The following is a 23,420-nucleotide window of genomic DNA, read 5'->3' on the forward strand; positions in this document are numbered from 1 at the left end:
GTGTCTTGGATATAAAGTTAGTTTAGTAGGATATAAAATCCTACAGGCTGTTAGCGTGTAACTGTGAATTATCTAATAGGCCTTCATATGACGGCCATATCACGTTATTTACATATTGTCCCAATTTCGACTCCCCTTCTTCAGTAACAGAAGAAACCATTAGGGGCAGATGTGTACTTTTGTCGTTTTGACTCGGCCTCTTCGTGGGCGCTCACAGCTCCCCCTAGTGGACAATACTCACAAGCCTCTTATGCAACAAGAAACATTGCTGCGCCATAACAGTTTGCCGCCACTGTTCAGGAAAGGCGAAGGTGGACCACGCTGGGCCGAGTAACCGTTTGGCAATCATTACAGCCAGAAAACGCGCACATTTTGTGTGAAATACGCACGTAAAACGTACATCGTTGCCTAAAAAAACCAACAGGCAGACCAAGACCACCAAGAAAGAAGCCCGGCGGAGCTTACGTCCACCGTCGTCCGAGCGGAGATTTACTAGGCCGCGTTACCGAGGTAAAGGCAGAAAAGGTGAACACGTAACGCTTAGCTGGCTAGCCGTTTAGCTACCAAGCTATGTTGCATTACAGACGCCCGTTTAAATAATTTAGTTCGCTAAAACAGTGAATATATGGCTATGCAAGGAGATGATGTCGACACTATTTCAAACCCAACCGTGGCGTCGGTAAAACGTTCTCCGTTCGCGTTATTGTTTGACGAATGTAGCTAGCTGTTAGCTTTCCTGCTAACAACACAGCTCGCAGGAAAAGACGAGTCGGGCGTTACTAGCTAACGCTGTAGTTACCGTGTTCAACGACGGTCTACATAATGTATATATGGTTATAGTACTGTTGTACGAAGACCTAGGTTGGCTAAATAATATATCTAGCGAGATATGTGCGAATGTCCCTGCCAGCGTACATATCTGCGCTTATTTAGCGCAGCTTGCTGGCTGTGTGAGAAATGTTCGTTAGTTAGCTGACTAGAGGCTTCACGTTCAGTTTGTAGTCGTGAAGTTCTTAATAGTTGTGTGTGTGTTAATGAATAACACTAAGATAGCGATGAAATTACAATACTAATGAGTTTATCCACCATAGTACGTTAGTGCACACCGATGTAAGAATTAACGTAGTTTTTAACGGCGTTTTTCCCCCACAGCAGCAGACCGCCGACATCATGGCCGACGACTTTGACATCGAAGCGATGCTCGAGGCGCCATTTAAAAAGGTGGGTGTTCGGGGTAGCGCGTGCACACGGCTAACTTGGCAAACTATTGCATTCATTTGAAACTGCAAACCAAGGTGCACTTTGTTTTCGCTAGTCGTTATGTACAGATAAATTACATGATTGTTTCTGTGATAGTGGTTTCGATGAATAAATGCCCATCTATCTCTTTTTGTAGACATGCCTATATCTCACCTCTACTCCCATGAATTCCAGTGTGAACTGTCAAAAAAATGAAGGTAGTAATTGCCCCATATATTGATGTACTGTGGTACCCTTGGTTGCAAATACATAGGCTGATTTGATTTTTGGTGCCGACAAAATAATACAGTGGATGCACATGAATTTAAGTGCTGGTATGAAGTGTTTGGAGACTCTATTCACGCTTTGAATGCATGGTATATTTAGCAGCAATCCTCATGATTTTCAATACAAGTTACTGAAGGATAAATACTAGTATGCATGTCTCATCATAGAATATTACTGTAGCTGTTGAAGTAAATTTTGTTGGCCTAAATGTTAAAATTCTCATTACAGATATGCTGGAGTTGGCATACAGGCTATTCCACATAGTTCTCAATAGTTTTTTCCTCTTCTTACGGGACTGGAAATGAACAGAGACAAACATCATAACTAATGATCAGGAAGATATATTGACACTGGAGGGAAATTGATCACTTCATGCATTAAATATTTATGCATGCAGTTGACTTTCATATACAGATCTGTGGTTATTTCCTGGACCTGACAAACAGGAAATGATGGCTCTCTGCACATTGCAAAATAACTTTCACACGAAAGTACTGCATAAAAATGGCCACTGTGTTTTAAGACACTCATTAGGAGCATTAAAGAGCATCTCAGCTTTAGGTGTTCTGTGGGAGTCGATATCACTAAGCCGTGTGAATCCCTGTTTGCTTCAGGGCGAGGTGTGTGACAGAGGTGGCATCGAGCTCTTACAATCCACGAAGGCAAATGGGGGTGAAGATCTCTGGGATGGCATCCACCACTGGAGCTCGCTTAGTGGCTGGCCGCTAGCATTGCCACTTTGGGTCTTATAGGCACAGATAGCCTTGGTACTGAACCTGTCAGGCTGCCGAAAGGATGAAGTCACTAAACATGCCATTTTTTTTACATTCACAGCATAGCACTAGCTTTTGACCCATTGACCGTACCACATACGTATTACAGACACTAGTAAGGAAGGAGGAGAATGGCAGCCTTCTGGTTCAAATGGCCTCGTCTTAATGCCGTTGCAATCCCCCCACCCCTCCCCACACACATTAACATTGTAAAGAACACATATTTAATGATCATATCATATTCTCTTTTGTTCCCATCCCCCTTTGTCCTTACGACTTGCAATGTTACGCCGTCGTCCTCATGATGTTCTTCTATCGACCCTGCTTAGGATGAGACCAAGCCCATAAATTCCAATGGCCACGAAGAACGAAACAAGAAGTAAGTCTGTTTTAATCTATTTGAATCAATTTTGAGCAAATACACATTTATCTGAAAATTCCAGTTTCTTTTTAATAGACTGAATTGGTTGTAGTCACCAACACATGGCTTCCCAGATCAGGCTTTAAAAGATCTTTCAGTGGTGAATCGCTTCAAAAGTTCCAGTCCACAGCTAGGCTTGATGCATGTGCCCACTATAATAACCAACAAGTCTGCTGAATGCACTGAGTCGAAGGCGCTCGAATTCATGAAGTGTCGCCCTCTTGAATGGAAGGAAAAAGAAGAGCAGGAGTCGCAGCAGGAGTAGGGAAAGGAAGAGGAGCAAGAGTCGAGAACGCAAGAAGAGCAAGAGTCGCGAGCGCAGTCGCGAGCGAAAGAGGAGTCGTAGCAGGGAGAAGAAACGCAGCCGCAGCAGGGAACGTCGGCGGAGCGGCTCTCGTAGCCGGGAGCGCGCGGGCCGCTTCAGACCCTCCTTGTACGTATGCACAACAGTGTTTAGCTAGATGTTTGCTTGGTCGTCTTTGTATAGCCACGTGAATACAGGTTTTGTTTATTATTTGATTTATGTTTTGGTGCATTTACAGATTTTTTTTTTATGATCACTGTTTTCTCGTTGCTTAAAACCACTGCAAAGCAGTTTCGTAAAAAGGAACTTTCAATGCTCGTGCTAACGTTTTCATTTCCACTAGTCGGTGCTCCCTGAAAACTCAGTGAGCGGAACCGCCCTGGTGTTCCCCGCTATTACAGCTTACATTTCATTACCATAAGGAGTGCAGCCATCGTAGCTGCTGAGTTAAACCTTGTTTTTAAATCACAGTTCTGGCCCGAAATTTAACGGTGGTCCCAGGGGGAAGACTGGCCCACCACCTGCCATCAAACTAAGGTTTCTATGATATTATTTCTGTTGTGTGGGTAGTTGAGTACAAGTTGATTGGTGGAGATATAATATTAACGGTGCATCTTTCCATGCAGCCGTCGCCGTTCTAAGAGCCGCAGTCCCTTCAAGAAAGACAAGAGCCCCATCAGGTAAGCTTTAACTGGAAGAAATTCTTGTTTTGTTTTTGATAAGCTATGTTTAGCATATTAAGTAGATTTTCTTGTCATTGATTTCTGTAGACAGCCCATTGATAACCTCACCCCTGAAGAGAGGGACGCACGCACTGTATTCTGCATGCAGCTTGCAGCCAGAATTCGGCCGCGGGACCTGGAGGAGTTTTTCTCTGCTGTGGGGAAGGTCAGTAACTTAACTTGGGCCTTAACTCCTAGTTTCCTAGATATTTAGGTTTTTATTTCTTCATAGTTAAGAATTTTATAGATGTAACTGCTGGTTTTTATTGTGTCAACAGGTGAGGGATGTGAGGATGATCTCTGACAGGAACTCCAGAAGATCCAAAGGCATCGCCTACATTGAGTTTGTAGAATCCACCTCTGTGCCTCTGGCTATTGGGCTGTCTGGACAACGGCTGCTAGGAGTACCAATCATTGTTCAGGCTTCACAGGCAAGAGAAAACCCCTCGCGCCTGCTCGTTTACATGGGTTGTGTGTTTGTGTGTGTGTGTGTGTGTGTCCTCATCGGAGCTTGTTCGTTCTTCCAGGCTGAGAAGAACAGAGCAGCTGCGAATGCCAACAATCTGCAGAAAGGCAGTGCTGGGCCCATGAGGCTGTATGTCGGCTCTCTGCACTTCAACATCACGGAGGACATGCTCAGAGGCATCTTTGAACCTTTTGGACGGGTGAGGGCTCTGGCCATTTGCTGAACCTCTCTTAAATTTTCCTTTGAACACAGAGTAGGATTTAAAACCTTTTGCATCTGCGCTCTCTTCCAAACAGATTGATAGCATACAGCTTATGATGGACAGTGAAACTGGGAGATCCAAGGGTTATGGCTTCATCACGGTGAGTTAATGCTAATTATGTTTTCCATCCCAGTGATCCCAGAGGCCTGCGATAACCTTGGTTTCCTCGGGTTAACGTCATTTCTCCTTTTTTCATTTCTTTCTCCTTCCCGTCCAGTTCTCTGATGCGGAGTGTGCTAAGAAAGCCCTGGAACAGCTCAACGGCTTTGAGCTGGCTGGCAGGCCTATGAAGGTAGGCCACGTCACGGAGCGAACGGATGCCTCCACCGCCAGCTCTTTCCTGGATAACGACGAGCTGGAGAGGACTGGGATCGACCTGGGCACCACCGGGAGACTCCAGCTCATGGCCCGGCTAGCCGAAGGTACTGACGCGCCCCTGTCCCATCTAAAGGCGACGGAGTTTAAATCCAGCTTCGCACCTGCCCCATGGTCATCTCAGTAGCTAAGGTGCAAAGAGTCTGTTTTGTTGTTTAGCATTTGTTTATTTGGTTGTTTGTTTTGGTGTGTTCTAAGGTACAGGACTGCAAATCCCCCCAGCCGCACAGCAAGCCCTTCAGATGAGCGGATCTATGGTGGCGATGGCAGCGGCTACAGGTAGGCTCACTAATACAGAGCTGGCTAAGTGTTTGTTTCAATACTGATGGTCTCAACACTGGGTGAATTAATGTTCTGTTTTTGTCGTTTCATCATAAATCAGCGGCTATGAATCCTGGATTGAGTTTCAATCTCAACGTTCCCACAAACCAACCTTTGAACCTCCCATCTCAGCCAATCGCCACACACTGCTTCCAGCTTTCCAACATGTTTGATCCAAACTCGTAAGTGTTGCAAATTTTAGTATAGTAATGCAGGCATTTATACATGCATTTGTGTACGATTATTTTAACAGCTTAATATTTTCTGATGTTTAATGTTACTTTCGCATTGTGTTCATAGGGAAAATGATCATGGATGGGATGTTGAGATCCAAGATGATGTCATTGAAGAATGTAACAAACATGGCGGCGTCATACATATATATGTGGACAAGAAATCTGCTGAGGTTTGTGTTCATACACGTGTATCGGTCATGGTTTTGTTGGTACTGCCAGGCAACAATCAGTGTGACATCAATGGTGCATTTGTGGGTCACTTCAGTAGTACTGAAGTTAGAATTCAGGTCATGGGCTGTCAGGTGATATATTGCATTGCGTCCATTCTTACACATACTTTGTTTTGTAGGGAAACGTATATGTAAAGTGTCCCACCATCCCTGCCGCAATGGCTGCAGTTAGCGCACTACACGGACGCTGGTTTGGAGGTAAGGCAGGCACATGCTGCTCTAGCTCTCATTAGCATTGTGCTGCATTGGCTTTTCACGATGTTGAGCGTCCCCTCAATCTCAATGTGCCTTTTCCTTGTGCTTTTTCACAGGTAAAATGATCAAAGCAGCATATGTTCCTCTGCCAACATACCACAATCTTTTCCCAGAATCTGTGCAGGCCACCCAGATGCTTTTGCCCACTCGCCGGTGATCTCTCCTGGAGACGCAGTCATTTTTCACTCTTCTTTCCTCTTTGTCTCTTTTTAACACTTTTGGGCAAATTTATTAAATATTTCAGTCATGCGAGATATGGCAGTTATGTCTGTCCTTTCCTTCTCCCCTCACCTCTTTCTAATGATTAGAGGTTTGAGCTTCTTGTTCAAATGCCTTTACGTTATTTTGGCATTAAAGGTTTTTTATGTACAGCCTAGTTTATCCCCTCCCCCCTACATTTTTTTTTTCACTTCCACTTTTTAGTTTTCAGGGTTTGTTTCCTACCACACGTCGTCTTTGTGATTGGCATGAGTCCTATTTGAGAATGTACAGTTAGACACACATGAATACAAATGGTGTGTGTGAATTTTTGTTTTGTTTTTTATTATAAAACCCTGCAGTTTCTTGGTTAAATATCTACATTTTCAGTGTTTTGGGCTCTATGAGCTGTGGGAACTAGAAGGCTGATGAGATCCTCTTGTGTTCATAGAGACCATACAGTTTCAGAGTACCTTGTTTTTCTAATTAAGACTTGTTTTTGTAAAATTCTTGATGAACAGGTCATTTCAAATAAAGCCATGATGCTGGCATGTGCTTTGGTTTGTCCTAATTTGTGTGAAAGATCTCCAATGTGCCAAGTACTGTTTTTTTCTTAAGTCACACACCCCCTAAACCTGACCAGTAGTGAGTTGAGAAATCATATAAAACCGACAATGTGCCGGTCAATACCAGTCATCAGTTAATACGTGCTCTGAGAAGCACTAGACACAGCTGAAGATTGTGTTACCTGCCGCCTGGTTGGCCTGTTAAACTGAATTACTGTTGCATTCTTGTTGGTTACTGTGGCGTGGCTGCTGTGTGGGCCCTGCGGTTAACTGTCAACACAGGTCCACTCTTCTGTCATCCCGGGGATACTGTCCGGTACCTCGCACAATATTCTTTGTTTACGTTTAACTAGCTTTTCACTAAAAAAATATCGGGAAAATGTAGTAAATATTAGACATATCTGATTCTGCTCTTGCATTTTTGCATAGTCATTCCCAGTCAGCATATTTGCCTCCATGTGACCGAGAGGCTCAGTGATCAGTCCGAGATTTAGGCGATCAGAAGAGCATTTGCAGCCGCAGCGGTGTCATCTTTGTCTGGCAAACTTTATACCTCAGAGAGGTTCGGGGGCATTGTGGTGACTATCAGTGTGGAGCATCATTCAGCTGCATTTCGGGAGTTAAATGTTGGTGAAACGATGTATCTGCCATTTCACAATGAATACAATTAAATGGGTAACACGTCATTAGTAGTCGGACATACTGAAACAAATGAGCTACTCAACTTGGACCAAATAACACGTGGTATACACACATTTTATAACCGGCGCATTCGGTTACACAGCAAACAAAAATTATTGTATACAGTTGGTTACATTTGTCCCATGTCGTTTACCACCAGTACACGCTATTGACCCCAAAGTCACGTTTCCATTGGTTAGCATTTTAGACTTCCGGCGGAAGAGGTGCGCAAGTGATCTTGAACCAATGGACTTTGACTGCAGCATAAAGCCCGCCTAAAATCTGACCAATCAGAGCGTTCGTCGGCAGACGTCAGACGCCCTGCGTCACGGCGGCGTCCCTTCGCGCGCACGAGCTCGTACGCAGCACACGGGAGTTTTGAACGACAAGGGCGTGACTTCGCTCCGTTAACGCCGTTTTACTAATAACAACCGGGCGCGACGGTCACGGTCAGGGCCGCTGCGACATGATGAAGAAGAGTGGCGTGGCGGCGTTTTGGGGCTCCGTGCGGGGGCTTTCTCGCTGCCGTCGGTTGAATTACGCACAAAGTCCCGTGGGTGCCTCACCGGGAGAGCGAGGTAACGAGTCTATGAGTCAATCCGGTAATGGCACGACTGTAGTTGTTACCTGGTACCTGCAGCCTGTAGGTGTGTGTTGATCAAGTGTTTACAGCAAGCAGTTCGTAACCGAACTGTGAGGGTCAAGCTCGCTAGTTTATTATCAGTGAATGTTTTGGCCACTTGTCAACCATATTGCCTCCACAGAAATATTAAAGAGTAGGCAGCTGAAGGAAGGCGAACTCCGTCCACTTTACATGGACTTTCAGGCGACAACACCAATGGTAAGTGGTTACTGTAGTGAACCTTGCTATTAAGATCAAGAAGACCTAATGTAGACGTTAACCGTTGTACTACAATCTCTTTTGGAGACGCACACACTTTCTCAGATGTAGATTCCTTGTGAATTAATCTGTGCCATCAAGACGGCTGTCTTGCATTAATGCTCAATAAAACCTGTTAATCTACCTGCCCCAACAGGACCCGAGAGTTTTGGACGCTATGCTTCCATATCACGTGAACTACTATGGCAATCCACATTCTCGGACCCATGCATATGGCTGGGAAAGTGAAAGTGCCATGGAAAAAGCACGAAAAGTAAGTGTTCTTTCTTCCAGCACAGAAAGTGTCTTATGTTCAGATCATTCAAAAAGTTCTCCTCTTTCTTTGTCAGTTGTTTGTTTATCCGTATCTACAATAGAGTGACATTTTGGCCTAGCCAAAAAATGCAGCGCTTATGTGAACATCGGTTCTTAAATAAACATGTTTATTTCCTTTAGCAAGTGTCTGATCTTATTGGTGCTGATCCACGAGAAATTGTGTTTACCAGTGGTGCCACGGAGTCCAACAACATGTCAATCAAAGTAAGCGTTTTCTTTCTTTGCAGAATGAGAATGGGGTTTTTCGAGGAGCACATGGTGATTTCATGTCAATAGAAAGAGATTTCAGCTCGGTTTTTGTGTGTCCGGATACATGGACGTTGTATGATCATATCTTACTATCCTGGTTTGTGCTCAGGGTGTGTCACGGTTCTATAAAGCCAAGAAGAAGCATGTCATCACCACACAGACAGAGCACAAGTGTGTGCTGGATTCTTGCCGTGTCCTGGAAGCCGAAGGCTTGGAAGTAACATATTTGCCTGTAAAAGGCAATGGCTTAATTGATTTACAGGTGTGATTTATTTTGCCAATATCTGTCAGAATTTAATAGGACTTTGTTTCACACTGTATTTGTCAAACATTCCTGTTTTAAATTAGTCTGTAATTAGTTTCTCTTTTAGAGTCAAAAAGTGGTAATGTGTGTAATGTTCTACTATAATTTTCCAGCAACTAGAGGAAACAATACGTCCTGATACAAGCTTGGTATCCATAATGACGGTCAATAATGAGATTGGAGTCAAACAACCAATCAAAGAAATAGGTGATCCCCTGCAGCTGCTCAGCATGCCACATTTAACTAGCTCCCGCACATAGGGAATAGAGCATTGTATTGCCTCCTGTTCTTATCCCCCTCTCTTATCTTAGGTCGTATCTGCAGAGCCAAGAACGTGTTCTTCCACACGGATGCTGCACAGGCGATCGGGAAAATCCCCATTAATGTGTCAGACTTGAACGTGGATCTGATGTCTATTAGTGGGCACAAAATATATGGCCCCAAAGGTACAAATATCTCTTCTGTTAACAAGTATTCACATCCTTTCAGCCTAAATACAGTAATCAACTCCATAGTAAAAAAAAAACTGTGTGGAAGTAGGACTGCTTATGTGAATGTTCCAGGTGTGGGAGCTCTTTACGTGAGGAGGAGGCCCAGGGTTCGCATTGAGCCGCTTCAGAGCGGAGGGGGTCAGGAGAGGGGACTGCGCTCGGGCACTGTGCCTACTCCCCTGGTCGTGGGGCTCGGGGCTGCCTGTGAAATCGCTCAGCAAGAGATGGAGGTGGGATGGAGCAGCCACTCCTTTGCACTCAGCAATAATGTTATTTAGAAAAAGAATATTAGGGGATACTCTGAAGTGGTTTGATCAAGTGTTCCCTTTGATGATCAATACCGCCTTCAGCACTGGAAGCGTTCTAAAAACGGTAACAAGCCATCATAAGAACGTAAGACTAACGGTGACCTATTTTACAGTATGACCACAACAGAGTATCTGAACTTGCCAGTCGCCTTGTGCAGAAGATAATGTCTGAGATCCCTTATGTCATACTGAATGGAGATGCAGAACAGAGGTACCCAGGTGAGACCGGTTTGTGAGAAATGGGTCCCAATTTATTGGGATCAGACTTTTTCCTGGCTGTCCATAACTGCCATGAGTGACAACTGCCTTGTTATTGACCTTTAGGATGCATCAATTTATCGTTTGCTTACGTTGAGGGAGAGAGTCTGCTGATGGCCTTAAAAGATGTCGCACTCTCATCAGGGAGGTCAGTTGTTATCTACCTCCTGTGGGAGGTCTTAACAGTTTGTTTTTGTTCATTGTAATGGAGAACAACCCTTTGTCTTCACAGCGCATGCACCTCTGCCTCCCTGGAACCTTCCTACGTGCTGCGGGCGATAGGGACGGACGAGGACCTGGCTCACTCCTCCATCAGGTTGGCGCTCGCTTTGGAGTGTCTCCTGCTGTAGTAATTGCGGCGAGCTAATTGTAATTGTGCGCTTGTGCACAGATTCGGCATCGGGCGCTTTACCACGGAGGAGGAAGTGGACTACACTGCCGAGAAGTGCATTCAGCAGGTTAAACGACTGCGTGAAATGAGGTAATTCACTACACACTGGCTTGGTAGTAAATCAATCAGTTTGCAAACCAATTAAAAAAGGTATGTTGGCCAATCAAAGCACACCCTTTCAAACAAGTTTTATGCCTCTTAAAATGTCAGTTTATTTTTGGCTGTGTTATTAAATTGCTGTGTGTCCTGTAGCCATTTCTGCCAGTCACTGAGTTAGTCTGTGTCCTCCAGCCCTTTGTGGGAGATGGTGCAAGAGGGCATTGACCTGAAGAGCATTCAGTGGACACAGCACTGACCAGCTTGTGGAATCTTGTGGATCACTGAATTATGAACTGAATTTTGATATTTCGTATAGCTTGCTGGAAATGCCCAGGACGTCTGTCCTCAAAGAAACACGCACAAATGTTTGTTTGGCCGGTGGCAGTATTTGGACTGGTGTATTTGTGTTTTTTGAGAGCTGAATTGGGAATGTGCACCAAAGAACTCTGTTGGTGTTCACCACGCACCTCATGGAATGTGAAGAAGAACATTGGTGGACTCTTGTGTGGATTTGTTGTTTCCAGAACACATCTAAACATATTTTTGTATTTGTGTACTTTCTCACACAATTGCTTTTCAGCTTCACATCAGAAATAGGAATTCAGACACACTGGTTCTCTATGGTTTATATGCCTTGTGGGTACTCGTTTAGTTACACGTCTGTAACTGTACATACATATGGAAGGATATCAGATGGGCAGGTGATATTCTTGATTTGAGGAAAATATATTTATTTAATAGGGCATCAAACCTAAATTCACAATTGTCATTGAAAAGAATGTGAATAAAAGCTTTGCAATGCTTAAGCTTTGAAAGCAGTAACTTGTAATTGGATGTGGCAGGTTATTTTGCTGTGTCACAAGTTAGTTCATTGAATCCTGGACACTGCAGTGACGGTCCATGTTTGCGCTTTACATAAACAGTAATACTGATTTAATCAGACCTGTTATGTAGACATCTTCATTCAACACGTGTTCTAAGGCTAGCTATAGAATACAATGCTTAGCTATAGTCTCAACTGTTTTGTTTTGTTTTTTTTTTTTTAAAGATGTGACCACTGTAAACATAGCCACATATCCCACTCAGATGGAAGTTAATAAATATGCTTCCACACACTGTTCAATTTTCATTTAATGTGTCTGATCAGAAATGAGGAAATACGAAAGACAAAACAGCCAAACAACTTTCAGAATGAAATCTCAACTTGTATTCACAGTCACGGGAAATCAGATCCGCATTTTACATACATTTACAAAAAGCGCATGACCATGACCTTTTGTACATATTTTACATATTCATTTTTTATTTCTCATATGTACAATAAAAATGGAAGTCTGTACACTGTGGTCCTCCCCTCCTACTGGACGAAACCAAAAAACACCTGAATATATACAATGTTTAACACTGACGTGGAAATGAATGTGCCATGTCAAGTGCTGAAGTAGCCCAATGGCAGGCAGGATGTTACAAAGGTGGCGGCTACCTCACAACAACACAGTGTATCACTAAACGCATCCCCTTCTTCGTTTAGAGGAATTTCAGACACATTTTGCCACTGATTTCTGCTCAAGTTGACATTAAACAACAAGCAAACATACAGTATTACAAAGTTTTCATCCATGTTGTTCAGACAGCATTGACAAGTAACCGGCCCCTTAGATCACACAGTACACACAGGAACTAACAATTGTTCTGAACACACTTTCCCGAGGGAATAGATATTGCAGAAATTTTGTTTAGCTCACAGTAAAATCAACTCCAAAGGTATGCATAAACTCCTGGAACCTCAGAAGCAATCGGTGTACTCAAGATGACACTAGTTTTTATTCTTTCTTGCTCACTCTCTTCTGGATCTTGAGTTTACCCTGTAATTCCAAAGTGAAAATGTGACCAATGACCTCAGTATGAAACATCTATGTATTTTCTAGAGGGAGAGACAGGTCTGATGAGAGACGCCTATGAAATCAGAAGTTCACGGCTAGCAACTGGGAAAAAAATGGCACAATTTGTTTTATTTAGTTTGGCACAGATAACTACATCGTAAATGTTCAAAGCCATATCAATATCAGTACTTCTGAGTATGAAATTATGGCAAATCGAAAGCAGCTATGATCAGGAATTCAGAGTTAGTTTGAATGCTCCCCTGGTTTGTAGGCATTTCAAACGCTGGCCGTTCACCTGTTTCCTTTGAAATGATGTGTGGTGACAGCTTCTGACCAGCAGAGGGGGATGTCTGATTGTCTTCTAGTCTAGCATGAATTCAGCTTAACAATGCCCCTGGAGGATATCTGAGGTGGTAATCAAAGTAGATGTAAGCTGGGTTACCATATTTTACAAAATGAACACGTTTATACAGACTTCTGGGGAATAACCTTAATGTATTTTGGCTCGTTACATAGATATTTAGAGGATTTGACTCATTTCAGTAGAATGTTTTGTTGACAGCCTTGAAAAAACAATCCTAAATTTAGTACTTTGGTTTAAATCTGCCCTCATGTCATTATACGTGATTATCCTCAAAATGTTACATATGAACCAGAGCCAAAATCCCCTCGGCTGAATTACAGCAAAGCCATGGAAGGCCACTGCTATGGGAGCAAAGCAGGATCACCAAACACATGTATGCTGATGACATGGAGACAGAGGACTGCAGAGCTCTCCTGCCTGTGATTCAGAGAGGTGGCACGCGCTCACATGATGTCCACAAAGAACTCACAGGGGTTACCCATGGCATGCTGGAAAGACTGCCGACTTGCTGTGAGTTCTGGGGGGACTGAGGCAATCTCGCGGACCGGTGGGGCCCCTGGGGGCCCACTGCTAACTGCCCCTTTAGGGGGAAGTCTGGCTAGACTGTAGGGAGGAGGCAGGCCAGGAGGGCCGTAAGAGGAGGCGTGGCTCCGTTCACTGTGTGCACAGGAGGCGTGGCCATGCTTGGCAAAGGAGGCGTGGCTGTAGCAGAAGGAGGCGTGGCTGTGGTGTGAGGGCACTCTGCTTCGGTGAGAGTGGGTTCTGCTGTGTCGAGAGTGGGCGTGGCTATGGGATGATACAGCATGGCTACGGTGACTTAGCTGACTGGCTGAACGTTCGCCCCGCCTACCCCCTCCACGGTTGACTGTTTCAGATTGGCTGCCACCACTGCCCGTTGACTTGCGGTCCCGGTGACGCTGGCTTCTCCCAGCACTGGGGTTGGAACTGCTGCTGCGACTTCCTGGAAATGAGAAAAAAACTACAAAACTGCAAACTCTTCCTGGTACACCACCTACATCATGTGGATTAAAAGACAGAAAAACACTGGTCCTAGCTTTTTAAGCATCTCATCCAATAAATCCAATCTGTCCAATTTATCCAACAGTAAAATACACGTTTATGCAAACATTATTTAAAAGGTCAAAAACAGGAGATCATGTGTCATGCATGATTCCCACAATTTTTGTATTATTTTTTCCCCGTGGTTGAATATGGACCAAGTTTAAGTGCATCTGAATTAATTAAGCAGTGAATGAATTGGCATTTATGGAGATATGAATTATTTTTGATCATGACAGTTACACTGCACGAATAACACTGAATAGTATAGAGATTTTGTCTGAATCATGTCAGGATGACTGATTTTGGATGGTTGTGTGAATGATTACTGGAATGTTCATGTTTATGTATCACAGAAAAAAATGACAAACCACACTTGCAACAGAAAGACTGGATGATTCACTTTATATCAAATCAGTGACTTTGCAAAATGTAAGCAACGCGGCACTTGTACGAGTATACGAGTCAAAGTATTCATTTCTTTTTGTGCATGTTATCCAGCTCTTTTGAGGATTTGTTTTTACCTAACAGCACACCACTAAATCATGCTCTGAGAGAGAGAGGAGAGCCAGTGAAAGACCACCAAAACGAGAGATGCCTGAGTCACAGTGGGGACGCATGAGAGAGAAAGAAGGAAAGAGAGGGAGAGTGGGGGAGAGAGATGGAGGGAGAGAGAGAGAGAGGTAGAGGGAGAGGTGGTGGTATAGAGAATGGGAAAGAGATGGAGGGAGAGAGAGAGAGAGAGGGAGGGAGGGAGGGAAGGAGGGGGAGGGAGAGGAGGAGAGAGGGAGGCAGTCTTACCGGACACCCCAGCGGTGGGACTACCTCCTCCATCAGCCTGCCATTGCCCAGCAGAAACAGAGGGAACAGCACAGTTACACAGTGACCCCGCCTACATAACATAGTTACACGGTGGTCCTGCCTACAGAACACAGTTATGCGGTGGTCCTCACTATAGAATACAGTTATACGGTGGTCCTGCCTACAGAACACAGTTATACGGTGGTCCTGACTACAGAACACAGTTACACGCTTGTCCTGCCTACAGAACACAGTTATACGGTGGTCCTGCCTACAGAACATAGTTACACGGTGGTCCTGCCTACAGAACATAGTTATGCGGTGGTCCTCACTATAGAACACAGTTATACGGTGGTCCTGACTACATAACATAGTTACATGCTGGTCCTGCCTACATAACATAGTTACACGGTGGTCCTGCCTACAGAAGACAGTTATACGGTGGTCCTGACTACAGAACACAGTTATACGGTGGTCCTGACTACAGAACACAGTTACACGCTGGTCCTGCCTACAGAACACAGTTACACGCTGGTCCTGCCTACAAAACATAGTTATACGGTGGTCCTGACTACAGAACACAGTTATGCGGTGGTCCTGACTTTAGAACACAGTTACAACGCTGGTCCTGACTACAGAACACAATTATATGGTGGTCCTGCCTACAGAACACAGTTATATGGTGGTCCTGCCTACAGAACACAGTTACACGCTGGTCCTGCCTACAGAACACAGTTATATGGTGGTCCTGCCTACTGAATACAGTTACACGCTGGTCCTGACTACAGAACACAGTTATATGGTGGTCCTGCCTACAGAACACAGTTATATGGTGGTCCTGACTATAGAACACAGTTATATGGTGGTCCTGCCTACTGAATACAGTTACACTGTGGTCCATCCTAGAGAACACAGTTACACGCTGGTCCTGCCTACAGAACACAGTTATATGGTGGTCCTGCCTACTGAATACAGTTACACTGTGGTCCATCCTAGAGAACACAGTTACACAGTGGTCCTACTTACGATGATGCAACCTACAGAACACAGTTCCTACCTATAGAATAGAGTTACAGTGACCCTGTCCTGCCTATAGAACACAGTTACATAATAGAGCTACCTACAGAAGGGTCAATTACAATGGCCCTTCTTTACAGTTGCACAGTGATCTACCTACACAACACAGATACATGGTACCTAAAGCACCCTGCCTACAGAACACAGTGGCCAAACCTCCAGAACACAGTTCCTTTAATACAGGCCAAATCAGGTAACTTGGAAAGTACTTCAGTGATTCTTTTGCAAAGAATTTGTTAACAAGAATGAAACAGACGCTCCTATGAGTTATTTGTGATGTTGCAGTGGGATACAGAATATATGCAAACCCTGTACCTCAAGTACTTTAGATATCATTTTAACAGCTAATGAAAATGTCTGACCACAAGCTAACTACAGAAATCTAATACTACTAAACTCGTCTTCGAGGACTTGTCATGACGTCATTAAGTCTAAGCACTCTTTCTAGTGCATTACAACCAAACCGCACGTGCGTACGCCCATTCAAACAACTCCCTCCTTCCAGTGTCTGGCTGAGCCACACCACTCTCCACCAGTACATGACAGTAGTGAATATTATGAAATGAAAGAAATCTATGAATGGCATGAGTCACTGTGAACTACTGGTGAAATGTTATCAGGTTTTGAAAAAATTCAAACAAAAGTTCTGGGGGAGTGGTGGAGGTTATGAAATGACTGAGTTAATAGTGCGATGTGAAGATGAGTTTTTGATTCCGAAGCAGAGAAATCTCAGGTTGCTTCCGCCACACTGTGCCCTCGGCTGTGTGCGCATGGATGATTCTACAATGTCAGGCAAAAATTGCACAACAATTGCATTGGGCCTTATTTGGCCTTGAGGCATGTGAGAGATGAAGCTCTCTGAAGTAATAAATCAATATCTTGGGCTAAACTAAGATTTTATTAGTGTAGTTTAGCCTAAAAAATGTTTTAGGTCTGTTTAGTGCAGCCTGATTACCTAAACTTCATGAGAAGTTTCTGTGTAGCGGTCCCACCTCCACCCACATCCACCCCCCATCCACTGTCAAGATCCCTCAGAGTTCAGTTGCTTGGTGAGCTGGATCAACTGTGCTTGTTCTGAAACAGCACACCAGGTCTGCAGGAAGGGACTCCCATTGCTACTACTGAACAGTGTCTGAATGAAGAAGATGGACCAACCATTTGCTGTGTGGGCACACGCACACACACATACACACACACACACACATACACACGCTGCACTCACCCTCACTGTGTTGGCTGCCTGCACTGCCGCTGTGGAAGCTGTGGCAGGGGTCGGTATACCCTGGGGGGAAGCCAGGGGGCGCAGATGAGAAGGGTGGGTAGGGAAAAGGCTGCCCCCCCGTGGGCCAAGGGTTGGAGGGTGGAGGGAGAGGACCCAGCGAGTCTGAACCACCGCCACTGGAACCTTCGTTTAAGTTCAGCGAAGCCATGTCTGGGGGGCACAGAAACCAGAACAAATGCACAAGAGAAGAAACAAACGATGGATGAGAAGAAGGGGCTGATGTTAAGCAGGAAAACGGCTTTTATCTTCTGACCACACGAAAACTCTTATTTGAAAGCAGTCTGAAAGACAGCATGTTTAACGGAGTGTGTGGTGAGAAGGGGCGTGAGGTGTGGTGGGTACTTTGGCAGAGGTCTCCGAGTGTGTAGTAGCACTGCTCTGAGAAGGTGATCTTGTTGACGGTGTGTCTGAGGTATCCGTGCTTCAGCATGCTGCTGGCGTACTTCCGAGCGTCGCGCCGGTCTTTAAAGCCCTCCACACGTGAGTACAACCAGTCCACCACATCAGCCCCTGGAGCACAGCACGTTCAGACACACAGGAACACACACACACACACACACACACACACACACACACACACACACACACACACACACACACACACACACACACACACACACACACAGACATGTGATGTCAGTGACTTCAGTGTCGGACTGCTGAAAAAAGGCTCCTAGAATCGGGCTCTCTTCCAAGCCGCTCTGCTGAAGGCCTAAACATTAGTCCACTTTGTACTTTTCGGTAGTTTATGTCAGCCACAGCTAACAATGTAGCATAGATGGGGAGAAGCCCACCTAATACCAAGAGGAGGAACTTTTCAGAACGGAAGAATACAGCATGACAAATAAAAGCTCTACCAGCAAACAATCAGAAGAAAAACTGTTAAGATTAACAAATCACTTACTTAAGTTTTAGTTTAAATCTCTGTGTAGCCCAATCACAACACTGTCATGAATCCTTTATTGACAGTAAGATGGTGATATTATTTGTTTTCTTATCAAGTATTTTAAGCGTACTCAAATGGACAGTGAAACGTCGGATGACTTTAGCCAAGTCATTCTTTAACTGGTCTTTACCACCTGCACAGGCTCCACAGCAGGAAGTGCCTGTTTATGCGTTGCTTCCCCTCTGATGCACTGCAGAGCAGCTGCTATGCTGCAGGAGATGGGGGACGGAGCCCTCAAGGGCCTCCGGGTTTCCATCCACAGTTTTCCAGGACAGGTTACTTACAGGTCAGTCACAGCTTGTTCGTGGTTTACAAAGATTATAGTTAAAAGGAAACTCTTTACAAAGAAACGTAATAAGAAACAGTGTACAGGGAGTTGATCACCTATAACAGCACTGTGTGTAGGGAGTTGATCACCTATAACAGCACTGTGTGTAGGGAGTTGATCACCTATAACAGCACTGTGTGTAGGGAGTTGATCACCTATAACAGCACTGTGTGTAGGGAGTTGATCACCTATAACAGCACTGTGTGTAGGGAGTTGATCACCTATAACAGCACTGTGTGTAGGGAGTTGATCACCTATAACAGCACTGTGTGTAGGGAGTTGATCACCTATAACAGCACTGTGTGTAGGGAGTTGATCACCTATAACAGCACTGTGTGTAGGGAGTTGATTACCTATAACTGCATTGGCGATGGTTATCTTCAGCCACATCCTGTCCCTGATCTCTAGACCTGAGTCTGGGAGTTGCATCACCTTCACGATGGTCGCCATGTCTGTCTTCCCAACTGTGAGTGGGAGGTCGTCAAACTCTGAAAAGCACAAAGTCTTCTGGTTCAGAGGGAGCACTGTAAGCAAAGTGCAGATTTTACGGCAGAATGATCTTTGGCCGAGCGTGACGTACCATACTGCGGAAACGCTCCTGTAAGTGCAGTTGTGTGAGATATCCAGGCGGCGGGGTCAATCGGCCTCACGGGTTCAGCTGGGAATATAGGGAACCAACAGGGATACTTGTTCAGAAGTCATTGCATTATGCATATAATCAATGTGATTAAGATTAAGCATTTTAATCCTGCAATTGTGGTCAATCTGCCTCTTGTTTAAATCCTCAAACATACTCAAGGCACTTGGGTTTTTTCCATTAAAGCTGTTTTGTATATTGAAAGTAACCACTACTGCTACAGATAAGTGTTACAGTTTTTTACGACCGCTAACATGTGTTTCCTAATACTTGAAATACATTTTCAAATTTCTAAACACAGCAACTCAGTTACCTCATACAAATAGCCAAATAGTTAATCCTGTTCAAAAGCGCATTTTCTTAACTAAATACCAACTCTGCATTTCACAATACAAACAAAGTTTTCTCTTTATACACCAACTTTGTTAAAACACAGCAAACCTGGTTCAGTATCCAATCATTCTTTCAAACACTAGCAGATTCTCTATTCGAGCTGAACATAGTCAATCACTGCACAACCACTGTAAAAAACTAACATTTGATGGTAATACAGAAACAGTATTACATGTAATATTTTACTCTCTCCCAGCAAACAACAGACATTTTACAGTAATATCTGTTGTTTTCTTAGTCAGTTCATTTGTACTGTAATCCGCTTCATTTGGACTTTTTTTTTCAAATGTACATTTTTGGCAACATACTGTCTACACAATGAGTGATATTTACTGTTAGGTACTATATGGAATGTAGTTTTGCAGTAAAGGTTATATTTTACTGTATTAGAGACATTACTGTAAATTGTGGCCTAACACAAAAAATTATTACCGTAATTGTAAACATAATTAGCCATGGTCCCATATGTGTAAAAATACACATATACCAAAAAAGCCACACAAGGGGAAAAAACAGGATACAAAACTGAACAGTCTTGTTACGTGTAATCTAAACGGAATTCAGCAGTTGGCCACATGTTTTCATCCACATCAAATCTGATGTTGGCCCTTGCCATGCACCTGGGATAGAAAAGCTTGGTATGCCTTCACAGTCTTCAGCTGAAATGTCTCTGCAGCTGGCATCCATTGCATCCAGGAGGGACATTTGCCCCGATGATCATACACCTTTCACCTCCAGACTGAAAAAAGTTCCTTAGTGGGGTTGAGGAAAGACGAGTAGGGCGGGAGGAAAAGGGACATCACTCTTGGATGGTCTATGATGGTTTGTGATGACATGAGAATGACAGAATGCTACAATGTCCCATCATTGTCCTCGTGTTTCTTCCCACCTGTTCCCTTTCTGCTTCTGGAACCAGTTGTTGGTAGAGTTCATTCAAAAACGAAAGAAGGAGGTATCTGTTATAGGGACCAATCTGGCATTTGTGAAGGACCAAACCAGCACTTGAGATTGCAGGACAAATTGTTATATTTGCTCCTCTCTGACCTGGTACATTACTGTACTTCATTTTATTTAATTGATTTATATGTGCAAAAAATATGTATTACAGTAATAGCTTTTCAGCTGCCTTTGTTTTTGCATTTTATACAATATTTAGGGGTTTGAACCTTAGGATTTCATTTTTGACATGCTGTGTGCAAGCATTTACAAATAAGACAAAAATCATCCAGAATTTTGGTATTGGATAACCTTGTGTGTATAGAAAATGTAAGCATTATAGAAACATGTAAAATGACTGCATTTTGTGCAAAAACAACATGAATTGTACTAATTGTATAGCCACTGAAGACTGATGTTGTGTTCACAGTGTTTAGAGTTTTGAAAATGTGACTACAGATTGGACAAACGCACGTTAGCAGTCGTAAAAAATTGTAAAATGCAGGAAAAAGACAGCTCAGAGAATAATGCTTTTGCCTTCTCATAAAGAAACTTTGCAGGAAAGCAAAGAATACACACATTTCTCCTGGTGCACGTAGGACACACTCAAGACCAGGCTGACACACTCGACTGAGAGACCACGGTCTGGAACGCAATTCACAGTTCCTCAGGGTGGAACCTTCTCCTCCAGTGTTCATGCCATGGCTTCTACAACGTCTTCAGAATTGACTGTATATATCGATGTGAAGGTTTTCTGTTGTACATTTGCTGGTGTGTGTGTGTGTGCTGGTGATTGTGCACAGGCGTGTGTACATTTGCTGGTGTGCGCGTGCTGGTGATTGTGCACAGGTGTGTGTACATTTGCTGGTGTGTGTGTGTGCTGGTGATTGTGCACAGGTGTGTGTACATTTGCTGGTGTGTGTGTGTGCTGGTGATTGTGCACAGGTGTGTGTACATTTGCTGGTGTGTGTGTGTGCTGGTGATTGTGCACAGGTGTGTGTACATTTGCTGGTGTGTGCGTGCTGGTGATTGTGCACAGGTGTGTGTACATTTGCTGGTGTGTGTGTGCTGGTGATTGTGCACAGGCGTGTGTACATTTGCTGGTGTGTGTGTGTGCTGGTGATTGTGCACAGGTGTGTGTACATTTGCTGGTGTGTGTGTGCTGGTGATTGTGCACAGGTGTGTGTACATTTGCTGGTGTGTGTGTGTGCTGGTGATTGTGCACAGGTGTGTGTACATTTGCTGGTGTGCGCGTGCTGGTGATTGTGCACAGGTGTGTGTACATTTGCTGGTGTGTGTGTGTGCTGGTGATTGTGCACAGGCGTGTGTACATTTGCTGGTGTGTGTGCTGGTGATTGTGCACAGGTGTGTGTACATTTGCTGGTGTGTGTGTGTGCTGGTGATTGTGCACAGGTGTGTGTACATTTGCTGGTGTGTGTGTGCTGGTGATTGTGCACAGGCGTGTGTACATTTGCTGGTGTGTGTGTGTGCTGGTGATTGTGCACAGGCGTGTGTACATTTGCTGGTGTGCGTGTGCTGGTGATTGTGCACAGGTGTGTGTACATTTGCTGGTGTGTGTGTGTGCTGGTAATTGTGCACAGGTGTGTGTACATTTGCTGGTGTGTGTGTGTGCTGGTGATTGTGCACAGGCGTGTGTACATTTGCTGGTGTGCGTGTGCTGGTGATTGTGCACAGGTGTGTGTACATTTGCTGGTGTGTGTGTGCTGGTGATTGTGCACAGGCGTGTGTACATTTGCTGGTGTGTGTGTGTGCTGGTGATTGTGCACAGGCGTGTGTACATTTGCTGGTGTGCGTGTGCTGGTGATTGTGCACAGGTGTGTGTACATTTGCTGGTGTGTGTGTGTGCTGGTAATTGTGCACAGGTGTGTGTACATTTGCTGGTGTGTGTGTGCTGGTGATTGTGCACAGGTGTGTGTACATTTGCTGGTGTGTGTGTGCTGGTGATTGTGAACAGGCGTGTGTGTAAGTCAACCTCTTGGTATGGTGAAGTAACTCCTGGGGGAGGGATCCCAGCACTTGGCCACCGTGAGACTGATCGGCCTGAAGGGGTGAGGGACACACACAGTTAACATGCAGTGGCTGCTAAACCAATCAGCATGCAGGGTTTGAAGCTCTCAGGAAGTACCCAGTCTTGGAGACGATCTCTCTGAGAATCCTTACTGCATCATCGTTGCTCATGTTCTCAAAGTTCACATCATTCACCTGCAGGCCAGAAAGACAGTAACGCTCAGTCACTAATGGCAACAGGCGCCACGGTGACACACAGTATTCTCATCATGTTTGAACATAAAGCAGCCGAGGCGAAGGTTTGTTTGTTGCCGCAGTCATGCGCCGCCGCTGCCGCTCTAATCTGGGGATGCGAAATCAATCCGTGCACCTCTGGGCTGAATCCTGTTGTGTGTTTGGCTTAGCTGTTACGCTCCAAACCGGATTCAAAAACCAGACGGGAGCAACACGCACACCTCTAAGCTGCCCCCGGGAGGCGAATCTGAACCAGGCAGGGATGAAAAAGAGAGGGGGAAAAAACATTACTATGCTAATTCTCTGTATATCACGGCTGCATCTCGCCATAGGGGACCGCATCGCCTCCGACGCCATTACCCCAGCCTGCCATTCAATCAGGATTAGCAAACCGCTGGAGGTGTCTGATGGCTGGGACACTGCCTGGAGATGGCGGAGACGGTCGATAACACTGGGAGGCAGGACCCAGGGGATGAGCGTCTAACCCCCACCCTCGCTCCCACTGAACTTCATCCTCTAAAACTGATGTAGAGGTGAGGTCCCAGTGTCCCAGCACTGTTTAATCACTCTAACGCGTTGCAGTGGCTCAGCTAAGCCATGGTATTATGCTAAGCAGCTTTGTGGGCGAGGAAGGGGGAGTGGAACATGGAGTTGAGAGGGTGGTGCTCCAGTTTCGCTCCATTCCAAACGACGCTTTGCGTTTTCGGATTTCTTTACACTTTCTTTATGTTCCTGCAGTACAGCAGGTTTCCTGAGAGCGTCTAAATGTACATGCGTGTGTCAAAAACTTCCAGAGGGC

At 44.7% G+C, this 23,420-nt stretch overlaps 3 protein-coding genes across 8 annotated transcripts in view; 2 read left to right on the forward strand and 1 right to left on the reverse strand.

The window, feature by feature from the left end:
- The first annotated feature begins 255 nt into the window (after nucleotides 1-255).
- Nucleotides 256-6,641, forward strand: rbm39a (RNA binding motif protein 39a). Of its 4 annotated transcripts, none has more exons than XM_077004380.1 (17): nucleotides 257-525; nucleotides 1,153-1,221; nucleotides 1,397-1,457; nucleotides 2,630-2,679; nucleotides 2,954-3,154; nucleotides 3,497-3,562; nucleotides 3,652-3,705; nucleotides 3,796-3,913; nucleotides 4,026-4,178; nucleotides 4,275-4,412; nucleotides 4,510-4,575; nucleotides 4,693-4,897; nucleotides 5,049-5,129; nucleotides 5,233-5,353; nucleotides 5,472-5,577; nucleotides 5,757-5,835; nucleotides 5,949-6,641. In XM_077004380.1, the coding sequence occupies exons 3-17, from the start codon at nucleotides 1,452-1,454 to the stop codon at nucleotides 6,047-6,049; spliced, it is 1,545 nt and encodes a 514-aa protein (XP_076860495.1). In that variant the 5' UTR covers nucleotides 257-525; nucleotides 1,153-1,221; nucleotides 1,397-1,451; the 3' UTR covers nucleotides 6,050-6,641. The 4 variants fall into 4 exon arrangements, with proteins under 4 accessions (XP_076860472.1, XP_076860495.1, XP_076860480.1 ...); XM_077004365.1 differs by having other exon boundaries at nucleotides 257-510; XM_077004372.1 differs by having other exon boundaries at nucleotides 257-510; nucleotides 1,156-1,221.
- Nucleotides 6,642-7,663: 1,022 nt separating this feature from the next.
- Nucleotides 7,664-11,771, forward strand: nfs1 (NFS1 cysteine desulfurase). Its single transcript, XM_077004424.1, has 13 exons — nucleotides 7,664-7,915; nucleotides 8,102-8,178; nucleotides 8,375-8,491; nucleotides 8,674-8,757; nucleotides 8,912-9,064; nucleotides 9,220-9,313; nucleotides 9,418-9,552; nucleotides 9,670-9,827; nucleotides 10,019-10,124; nucleotides 10,230-10,311; nucleotides 10,396-10,479; nucleotides 10,555-10,644; nucleotides 10,846-11,771. The coding sequence occupies exons 1-13, from the start codon at nucleotides 7,804-7,806 to the stop codon at nucleotides 10,907-10,909; spliced, it is 1,356 nt and encodes a 451-aa protein (XP_076860539.1). The 5' UTR covers nucleotides 7,664-7,803; the 3' UTR covers nucleotides 10,910-11,771.
- Nucleotides 11,672-23,420, reverse strand: part of dvl1b (dishevelled segment polarity protein 1b) — a 32,912-nt gene continuing 21,163 nt past the window's right edge. For all 3 annotated transcript variants that reach the window (XM_077004394.1, XM_077004403.1, XM_077004411.1), the window contains 7 exons: nucleotides 22,506-22,582; nucleotides 22,353-22,420; nucleotides 18,974-19,051; nucleotides 18,747-18,881; nucleotides 17,462-17,629; nucleotides 17,060-17,269; nucleotides 11,672-13,861 (listed from right to left, as the gene is read on the reverse strand). In XM_077004394.1, coding sequence (XP_076860509.1) covers nucleotides 13,344-13,861; nucleotides 17,060-17,269; nucleotides 17,462-17,629; nucleotides 18,747-18,881; nucleotides 18,974-19,051; nucleotides 22,353-22,420; nucleotides 22,506-22,582 — 1,254 coding nt within the window. In that variant the 3' untranslated portion in view covers nucleotides 11,672-13,343. The remainder of the gene's footprint in view (nucleotides 13,862-17,059; nucleotides 17,270-17,461; nucleotides 17,630-18,746; nucleotides 18,882-18,973; nucleotides 19,052-22,352; nucleotides 22,421-22,505; nucleotides 22,583-23,420) is intronic.

This window comes from Brachyhypopomus gauderio, chromosome 1 (genome assembly GCF_052324685.1).
Source record: "Brachyhypopomus gauderio isolate BG-103 chromosome 1, BGAUD_0.2, whole genome shotgun sequence".
NCBI lineage: Eukaryota > Metazoa > Chordata > Actinopteri > Gymnotiformes > Hypopomidae > Brachyhypopomus > Brachyhypopomus gauderio.

Coding starts and splice junctions, on each gene's coding strand:
- nfs1 (XM_077004424.1), top strand. CDS start 7,804: ATGATGAAGAAGAGTGGCGTGGCGGCGTTTTGGGGCTCCGTGCGGGGG. Junction 8,179..8,374: donor TTCAGGCGACAACACCAATG/GTAAGTGGTTAC, acceptor CTGCCCCAACAG/GACCCGAGAGTTTTGGACGC. Junction 9,828..10,018: donor TCGCTCAGCAAGAGATGGAG/GTGGGATGGAGC, acceptor CCTATTTTACAG/TATGACCACAACAGAGTATC.
- rbm39a (XM_077004357.1), top strand. CDS start 1,171: ATGGCCGACGACTTTGACATCGAAGCGATGCTCGAGGCGCCATTTAAA. Junction 1,222..2,629: donor TCGAGGCGCCATTTAAAAAG/GTGGGTGTTCGG, acceptor GACCCTGCTTAG/GATGAGACCAAGCCCATAAA. Junction 4,898..5,048: donor CATGGCCCGGCTAGCCGAAG/GTACTGACGCGC, acceptor GTGTGTTCTAAG/GTACAGGACTGCAAATCCCC.